This window comes from Fulmarus glacialis, unplaced genomic scaffold (genome assembly GCF_000690835.1).
Source record: "Fulmarus glacialis isolate BGI_N327 unplaced genomic scaffold, ASM69083v1 scaffold13761, whole genome shotgun sequence".
Lineage (NCBI taxonomy): Eukaryota > Metazoa > Chordata > Aves > Procellariiformes > Procellariidae > Fulmarus > Fulmarus glacialis.
The window spans coordinates 57,577-67,570 of NW_009192217.1; the positions used below are offsets into that span (position 1 = coordinate 57,577).

Sequence of the window (9,994 nt, forward strand, 5' to 3'; positions counted from 1 at the left end):
CTGGAGGTCTAGAAAACATGACATTTGAGAAAAGATTGAAAGAACTGGGTTTGTTTAGTCTGAAGAAAAAGAAGACTAAAAAGAGACATGATAACAGTCTTCAAATATGTAAAAGATTGTTACAAGAAAGAAAAACTACTTTCCACATATACTCCAGATAGAACTAGAAACAACAAGCTAAGATAGCAGCAAAGTATGTTTTTTCTAATGTCTAACTGACAGAAAAATTAAACATTTGAAAGATTGCCACTAGGGGCTGTGGAAGCATTAAAGGTTTTTAAGAACAAACATGCCTGGAACCAGCCAGGTATAAAAAGTTTTCACAGGACTGTTGAATGGACCATATGACTTCCCGAGGTCTTATTCCACACACTTTGATTCTGTGTTGTAGGCATAAAACTTAATTCCTTTATTGCTATTTGTGACCACCCGTTGAGTTTAGAATGACTGGTCTCTTCATCTTAAAAGAAAAACTTTTCTTTCTAGGAAGACAAGAAATGCTTTGTAGAAAATGCAAGAACCACTGACATTCCCCCAAACTGTCTCTTCCAAACCACAATACAACAGGAGACAAGCATTGCCACTCATTACAGATGAGGAACAAGCTGTAGAATTGAACTAGGAACATGGTATGCTTCTGTTTTCGGTGCGGTTTACTTATAAAAGTGGTTTTCCTCTTACATATAATTTTTACTCTGTGAGAGGCCTGGCAAGAAAAGATATAAGAAATGATAAGAAGGAGAGAGGATGAAAGTGAAGTTAAGGCCAAAATAAAAAATTACATCACCTACTAAACTAAGTGCAACAAGTCTTACGGGGCAAATGAAGCTCAATAACTAGCTAATATGAGTTTTAGTCATTCTGAATATTGCCAAGCAATAAATTTACCGGCCAATATATTCAGCAGTGCAAATTACTGTAGAAGGTGGCCACTGCTCCTCTCCTCATGCCATATCTCCACAACTACACTCAGATGCAACAAAGCTCTTTCTGCTGAAAAGCTGCTACTAAAGCACTTTGCATTTTGTGAGGTCCTGAGCTTGTGGAAATTGCTTCTTCATCACGCACGGAATAGGCTATAGATGCTAGTCCACGGGGTATGCTGTAAGGCACCTTTCCTCTCACAGGTCTTCAGAGGAGAGGAGCAAACCAGACACATACCCTTAAGATGTTTTCTACACTGACAGCTAGGGTTATGCAAAAGAAGGACAATGTAATGCATCACAGGTTTCCCAGACAGGAATATTTAACAGTGGTTTGGTTGAAGGTGGCAGTTTGGTATTTCTCAATGTTTTGTTAAATAAATTAACTCAAATTAGACCTTAGCTAGGATCCTAGAGGCTTTATTTATTTAAAGATCCTAAAAAGGAGATTATTAATGGTCCAAATTTTTTGCTCAAAGCAACTTCCAGCAATGTGAAATTTCTCTAAAGAAAACTTAGGACAAAGTTCCGTGGTGCTTTGGAACTAGATAAAAATCCATGCCCTCTCTCTACAGTTCAGTAAATAATGTAGTTTTGGTTTGAAGTTGTGCCTTATTTTGCCTCTTCCTGTATTTCTACACAAAACTATTCCCTTTACTCCATTACTGTTGGGTTTTTTTTTGACCGCTGCCAAAATGGGCAATTTGGTTTTGGTCTCTTGTTTTTAGAGTAAGTGGCCACTGTAATGAGAAGAGCTGACACATTAGCCCACCCTCCTTTAACTTCGGGCATGTCACTGAATACAGCATTTAAATGGATACGTCAAAAAGTGCCAAGAGGAGGAAACAGAAGACAGGTGTGGGGAAAACACACACAACAGCTCACTCCTGTTGCAGAACGTCAGATGAGCAGACAAGAGCTGTGCATCACCCAAGGAGCAGAGACAGCTCTGCATGGGCAAGCGGACACAGCACACTTTGGTGAACACGTGGGCCAGGATGCTAAGGAATGGGACAGGGTCACATGCAGAATTTGTCAAAGAGAGAAACTGAGGTGATTTCAACAGGCAAGTTTGAGAAGTTGTTGTGAACATTAAGAATACATCTGCTCTCTTACAGCGCACTAGATGAGACACATTACTCCTCTCTCACCCCCATCCCTCTGATCCCAAGGAGATTTACCAATATTTGGATGCTTTAGAAGTCGGCAGATCCGAGCTTCACGTTCCAGTTTCTGGTGATCTGAAAGAGAGTAAGAAACAAGGCATTAAGCACCACAACTCTGAACTAAGCTCTTGTTCACATTCAATGGAGAAAGGAACACAGTGACCCAGCAGGCATCCAGAGGGCTGGGAATTACTGGAACATGACTGTCTCCCAAAACCTCACAGCTGTTTCAGGTGAGAGCTATGCAGCCGAGGCTGCAGGAGGACCTCCGCTCCCGCTACAGAGCTAGCACTAAAGTGATACTCCCTCCTTGGATTCAAAGTGAGCAGCAGCAGAGTCAAAGACACTGCTCCTCCATCAGCCTCACAAATATGCAAAGCCACTTCCAGTGACATCCCTTCTGAGACTTACCCTCTTCTCCAAGGCTGGAGGGAAGGAGAAGTCTCTGAAGAAATAGCCCACAAGAAATGGGAAAAAGACCTGCTTCCACTCCAGAGAAACACTGGGGAAGAAGGGCAGAGTAGGAGGGAGAAATACAAAGCTCCTGCTAGGGCACAGCCATCACATGAAGTAGGGAACTCTGCCAGCTCCGGTGAATCATAAAGGTAACCATACTTCAGTACCCATGGACAGACTTGCTGGTGAAATGCTGATCAAGCATTTCGATATCTCCAGGCGAGAACTTCTGCCCAAATGCTAAGTATGCTTACTTCAGCCCAAAGGCAACATCAGTTCGAACATGACTGTCATCTGGATGAAAGAAAAAAATATCAAGGAGAGTAAAAAATGATTTCTCCTCCCTAGAAATGTAACTTGCTGAGTGCAAGGAAAGGAGAGGGAGCTAAAGCAACTCTGCCCATCTCAGCCAAGAAGCAGGGGGCCTTTTAGCCACTGAAGCTCAGACAGGAGATTCTTCACTACAGCAATTATTGAGCCCTGAACTTTCACTACAAAGCCCCCATCCTCTCAAGTGAAATGCTTACATTGGACAAGCACAGCTTCACTGAAAGGATCTGAGGGAAGCAATTCTTTTAGGCAGCCCTGGCAGCTGCTAAACTCTAGACTTTTGGGGATGCAGATGCCTAGAAAGAGGCAAGAAGCAAGGACTGCCCTTCCTCCCCAGTCCAGCCATCAAAAGAACATAGCAAGGGGAAGGAGCAGTCCCTGCCTGCTCTTGACATTTCTTCTGTAGCAGATCTTCAGCACACAGGCTTAAAAACACACATTCTCTGCATCCCCTGTGACACACAAGTCTTCTCCACAGGAGTAAGCAGGACCCTCGGCTGGTCAGGCTACTCAGCAGATCACTGGCAGGAAAGCAGCATCCTCCGATTTGTAAGAAACCACTGAAGACCCACTTCAACAAAGTCATACTGCACTGCTCTGCCTGAGAACAGCCTGTGCAGCTCCATGGTCTCTGCATGGGCTTCCCTTCCCTCTGTAAAGGAAGGCTTTGGACAACTGTTCTCTTCCCCATGAGCAGAAGACAGAGACTGAGCCAGATCTCAGCTCAGAACACTTTTCTCTCCCAGGCTGGGAATAGCAGCTCAGGGCACTGCAGGATTTCTGTCTTCTTTCCCACTGCTGAACTGTAGAAAATGTCCCAATTAATATTTTATAGGGCTGAGATGTGCTTACATCCTCATCTGCTACTGTTCAGGGATGGAGGAAGGTAAATTACCCCTTTCATCTCTCCTTCCTTCTCAATCCTGGAAATTATTGTTGTTGTTGTTGCATATATTTTACCATTCTATGCCAGAACCACTCTCAAATAAAGTAGCAGGCAGCAAGAAAGCCTGGAGAGATTCCACACTCCCGAGGCCTGGTGCAGTGCAAGCACTTTCTCACCTCCATTGCTGGGGAGGGGTGGGGGTGCCTCCGCTCCCCTTTCAGCAGCACCTCTCACAAATGAAGTTTTGCAAAACACAGCTGCAAGGTATAGACTGTGCTGCATACTCTGCACTCGGGCCAGATTCTCAGAGCAGGACAACAGTTTAAGATAAACTATCCATAGCCCGCTTGCACGCCTGCGTCTTGCAAATTCCCCACTTACCCTCCCAGCTCTACTTGGAACTCCTACAGAAGGGGATCCTTCATCCACCCAGATCACATTGCCCTCGTGCGCAGTTACACTTGCTGAGAATCTGTTCCCAAGTACAAGGACACGGGGAAGCAGACAGCAAAAACAGCTGAGCAAAGGGGGAAGGAGAGGTAAGAGCTCACCACGTGCTACTCAGCCACCGAGTCCTGACAGCCAGGACAGACAGCTGACAGGAGCAAGGCTCAAACAAAATGACATAACCATCAAAATGCCATGGGAGATGTAAATCAAGAGCAATTGCTCCCCTGAAATCCTACACCATCGTGCAGCGGGAGGGGAGCGGGCAGGGCAGCTAGTGATCATGGGCAGCAGCCACACCAGAACTTGTGACAAGAGGTCATCACCCCACACCCCATCCCTCCAGCGCCACACAGCCTGGCCGGAGACCAGAGGAGGAGTACAGCGCTCCGGTCACAAGGTACAGGAAACTATTTCTGGTCAGGGGGAAAGCATACCACACTCCTCTGTCTCCAGGGCAACAAAACAGGCAAACTCAAGCACAACTTGCAGAGAGAACGCACGCTCCAGCCCCAGGAGCACCAGCAGCCAGCCGCCACAACTGAGAGCAGCAAAAGGTCAGGCTGGGCGGGTTTCCTGCTGTGGGTCATGGAGGATCATGGTCCCGTTCCTGCAGGGTCACCCATCCCGTTGTAGGCAGCACCAGAACACAGCCCAACCTCTGACTTGAAAAGAGCCCCCCCACCCCATCCCCAAGAGAGCCGCTTTTTAAATCTTACATTGCCTGGTGGCCTTTGGCACAGCGCAGGCATTTGACTCTTGTTCCAGGTGTCAGTGGCAGAGTTGATTTGGTACTTGCCGGAACAATCCGGTATCTAAATGTGTAAGGAATAAGCTGCAAATTTTCTACCTTTCTCTGGTCTAACAATGCTTATTCCCAGTAGGAGACTGAAAAAACAAAATTCTGCGAGTCCAGCAGAGCAGTCAAAAGGCTAGGCTTCAATACATCTCTTATACAGGGTCTCACCGAACCTTGAAAATGCAAAGTATTCTTAACTGTGTTAGAATAATGATGAAAAGCCAACATGGGTTCAGATTCCTGCCTTACCAAGAGCTTGCAAAGCAAATAATTTCTCCTCCCTCTGCCCAAAAGATCAATTTTATTTTTGCAAGCCATTTCTGGAGTGAAGGTTATTATTCTTAATGCACAGTGGAAGTACACCTCGTCGCTAACAAACACAGCAACACATCTGACCTACCTTACAGGATTCCAGACCTGGGATATTAGGCCTATTTCCCACCTTTCACAAACTATGAAATTCAATCAGCAGTTTCCATAACTTGCCTAAAATACAGTATATCCTGTACAAAACATAAGGGTTCACATTGAAGACTTAAAGTGATAAATAAAGCCATACACCCACAGAAGTTACTCCAAATGTTAGTTATCCTTCCTGTTAAAATTTAGCACTGCCGTTCCAAGTCTGAATTCATCTACCTTCTGCTTCCAAATATTGGATTTCATTAAGCTCTTTTCCTGCTACGTTACAGAGCTGTCTAGCCCTAAACAATAGCTGATGCTTAAAACTTAAGTACAGGATATTACAAACACTCATCTAATATTCATTTACTGTTTTCCAGCCAAAAAAAAAAGAGAATCTTGCTATTCGGACAATTCTTCTATCTACAGTCTGAAGCAATAAGTATCTACACGGACAGAAAAGTGCAGTCTACGTAGCTCTTTTGTAGCAAAATTTCAAATGTAAATGCTTAAGGAGATGGTACTTAAAAACAGCAGGAGAAAACTTTCTCATGTTTGATACACAAACTAAGGTGTGACTATTTCTCTTTATTAGTCCTTTATATGATATGATTTCTGCATCTTGGTTCAGCATGTGAGACTACATTTAAACCAAGTACCTTTAACGTTATTGCTCTGCAAATACTGCGCTAAGTGTCATTCTAGTAATGTTAATACAGGGTTTGTTCAGAATATACCTGGTAAGAAACTGGCTGTTCAGAGAACTGGGATTTCTTTGGGTTGGGTTTTGATTTGTCTAGGGATTTACTTTAATAGAAAACAAGAATGATTGTGTTAGCATCATTTGTGAGAGTTAAGGACCTGCAAAAATGACACTGCTTCACTTTATACAAACGTGCTGTGTATTCACTGGGACAGGACTGCTCGTGCACAATGGAGAGACAGAAGTGGCCATGCACAATTAATAAGGTCACAGCTGTAAGAATCTCTAACTGAGCAAGTTAAAACAAAACCAACCCTGCCTGAGTACAGAAGACAGCAGACCAAAACCGTGACAGTTTGGTCTACATGTTCTAAATGCATCAAACTTCAGCAGATAAACAGGATAATGTGATGTAAAAGAAAGATGTACCCAACAGAAATAAAAAAAAAAGAAAAATGCAGATAGCTTTACTTCACGAAAATCTGGCAATCTCCAGCAGGGTGGGGAATATGACTAGTTTTATATTGATGCACATTTCTTACTCTTTTGTAAGAAAATCCTTTCATTGTCTGACCACTTCAGTCTGTTACCCCAAAGATGCAGTGGCAGAGATGGATGAGTAACGTAAGACCCAACTTCTGGGCTCCATTCATCTCCAGGGAATCACTTCCCGGTTTTCTACTCTGGCCACTACACGCATGGCTGCTTCGTAGGAGGTTTTTCCTCACCAGGTCTTTCTCCTCCAAGGGTACCCGAGGCCCGGAGGAGAACATTTTCAGACACACAGACAGGGCACAGGACATCTACAAATCCCAGCAGTCTAGAGCTGTCAAGTGAGAACATTTATATAACAGCAACAAAAAAAAAGATGAAGAAAAAGGTCACTGTGCCTAATCAGCCTGTTAGGAAGCTGTGCTGAGGAGAAGGGGCTGCCAGGGAAGCACAGGGAGACCTGTCTGGATGGAGCTGAGGTACGCTTGCAAAAGGAAGAGTCTGAAGACAGACACCTGCAACAAACCTGAAAAGGAGATCAGTCCCAAGCAAGCGGGGTGAGGGCCGAACTTGAGCCGGGGAGCAGGAGAAGATGGTGTCAGGTGCCGACACCGCCACCCTGCACAGGCAGCACAGCACGAAACCCTCCCGGCTTCGGACATAGCTACGATGCCCTGACTGACTCCCGCTCCCCAGAGATGCGAGGAGGAGTTTTGTTTCAGCTGCAGGCAGCTGCCACGCAAACACGCTTTCCAGCCAGAGTCTTGCCACAAGCTCCTCGAAGGACCAGTGACCAGGGAGGTTGAAAGAGATGTGCCCTTTGCACCCTATCCCCTCCACCTGCCCAAGGAACACTGACATTTATTGCTCTAGGAACAAACGTCAGCAAAACCACACCTATTTCAGGTAGTTCCTTCTCCTGGCAAGCAGAAGCAGAAGACAGCATTAAAAACTAATTGAAAGAGTGGACAAAATAGTTCTTAAGTCAAACCAAGATTTATCAGTGAAAGTGATTAATTTTACACCTACCAGGAGATGAGGTGGAAAAAGTTAATTCTACCATATTTTCTTCAACAAGCATTAGGAACAGCACCATTTCGAAACGGTTCGACGTGCAAAGGAGCACACCCACAGCAGTGTTTACTGGCTTACTTTACCAAACTGCAGCTATACTGAGGTCCTATGGCTAAAGCTCGCTCTTTATTTAGTACACCTCTGCCTTAAGGGGGGGAGGGAGGGGGGGCAACTTTTAGCAGCCTAAAAGTTTAGCCACCCCAATGGGAAGGCAGATTCTTCCTAAATGCAGTAAAATGAAGCAGTAACAAAACTAACGCTTAGTTGTGAATCATCTCTGATGAGAAACTATGTCATGAAGAAAAAAACCCTGCTGCTCCCTTTACCAATACATAATCTTCCTGCTCTCAACTGGAATATACACTCTGGCTGCTCAATACTACAGTCCGCCTGTCTTCATCCTGCACTAGGACCATGCTCTACCCTTGCTGTTACAGGAGGCTTGAAGCTATCATTCCTGTGGGAACACATTCTAGATTACATTTCTGAGAATGGGAAGAGTCCGGAAGAGGAATCAAACCCAAAGCAATAAATTCAGTTTGATTGCTGTCATCATGCCAATTCCGGGAGATAGTCAATTAGTGCCAGCTGCTAAGATATCATTTGAGTTGCTTCAAGACAGAAATCGAATTTGCATCAAATACATTTTGTAGTGTGAGACTAGTCTGAGCCTTCAGGTTCCTTCATCCTTTTCTTTGCTTGTTTAAATTTAAAATTCCTCTCTGAGACATTTCCAGCAAAAGAGAGATAGCTCCCTCATCCCGCACTTCAAGCCACAGACTTTCCCCCATATTCTTTTATTTTTCCAAGAGGACTGTGCTACAGAACAGCTGAGATTTCTCAGCATTTGCAATAAGGTGGCACAGGACAGCATCCCATGCCACACCACCACTTTAAACGTGAATACCAGCAAGTCTCAGATCACCACCATTTCCCCTTCTGCAGAAGTTAATAGAAACAAACAAAAAATCATCCTAGCCCTTAAGAATGACCAGAGGCCTCCGTGGATTCTGTATATCCTTTCTGACAAGAGCTAACAGTAGATGCCTAAAGAAAAATATAAAGAAAATGAGCATATAACGACACTTCCCAAACGCTCTCCCTCCCTTCCTCCAGCTATCTGCAGCTCAGGACTTCGACGTTTCCATTTCAGCGTTTCTACATTGCCATTTCAAAGACCAGCCAAAATTAATAAATCTGTAACAGCATACTACTCCCATTGCAGGAGACACTTCTGAAAGCCCAAGTCTGTTTTCCAGCCTCCCAGTGCAGAACGACCCCAGTGGCACAACGTCGCAGGCGCGAGGGCAGAGGGGCACCCATCCCCTACCACCCCCAGCAGCATCGCTGCTGCAGCAACTGCGCAAGAGTCGAAGTCACTAAGGGAAAGACACGGCTGGAGCGAGCAAGTGAAGATGAAACAGCGAAGCTCCACTTTTCTCACGCAGTGAAAGCTAGAGTAACAAGACGGTGGTGAAATCCCATCACTTGCCTTCAGCTACTGACAAAGGAGGAGGTTCAAGTGCCAACAGGACACAATAAACAAACACAAGACTTCTTTCAAGAAATCCTGGCAGACGTACTTTCTGAAAAAGCTTTTCCTCTAGCAAAACCACTAATATTACCTTGTAACAGCCTTTTCCCACGCTCTCCCAATCTCCCAGAAACAAACAACTCCACACGTAAAAGTGTAATACTACCCCTAAAAGTACATACACACATGGATCTTAAAGACAGCCAGAAAGCTCACACAGTTGGTAACAAGCTGTGTTTCCACACACTAGTATCCGTGAACCCCTTGGTATTACTTTACTGGAAAAACAAAACAAACAAAATAAATGGAACAAACTACGCGAACTTAGAACAGAATTTCCACTTTTTTGTTCAAGTAATGCAGAAATTAGACTATCAACACCACAGAGTAGAAGTCAAGATGGTTTAAGTAATTATATTTGTATCTCCAGTGAGCACCCTGGAGAGTGGGCCAGGGAAATTTATTCTCTTTTCCAGTATTTTATTACCTTGTACTTACTTTGCAAAGATAATCTAACTGAAGGCATATATGAACATGTGTACAACAGTGGCAAAAGGAAAGAAGGTATTAAAAATACCTAAAACAGATGTATCTCTTAAAAAAAGTCATAGTGTGCACCTTTGCCATTGCAGTTTCTACGCTCTGTGTTATTGAAAGCTGCCTCTTCTTTTCACATGCATATTTTTCAGTTTACCCGCAAACAACTTGTCCAATATTTTTCTTTGTGTTATCCAGCAGGTGGACCTGGTAAGTGAAGGAGAATTTCCTGTCCTCTTGCTTTC

At 44.2% G+C, this 9,994-nt stretch overlaps 1 protein-coding gene across 1 annotated transcript in view; it reads right to left on the minus strand.

Annotated features, from left to right (window-relative positions):
* Positions 1 to 7,700, minus strand: part of LOC104083485 (calcium/calmodulin-dependent protein kinase type II subunit gamma-like) — a gene marked incomplete at its 3' end in the record, with an annotated part of 65,143 nt that extends 57,443 nt beyond the window's left edge. Inside the window, exons 1-2 of the mRNA XM_009586987.1 lie at positions 7,634 to 7,700; positions 2,105 to 2,164 (exon numbers count right to left, since the gene is read on the minus strand). Of these exons, the coding sequence (XP_009585282.1) occupies positions 2,105 to 2,164; positions 7,634 to 7,700 (127 nt within the window). The remainder of the gene's footprint in view (positions 1 to 2,104; positions 2,165 to 7,633) is intronic.
* Between the last annotated feature and the right edge of the window lie 2,294 nt (positions 7,701 to 9,994).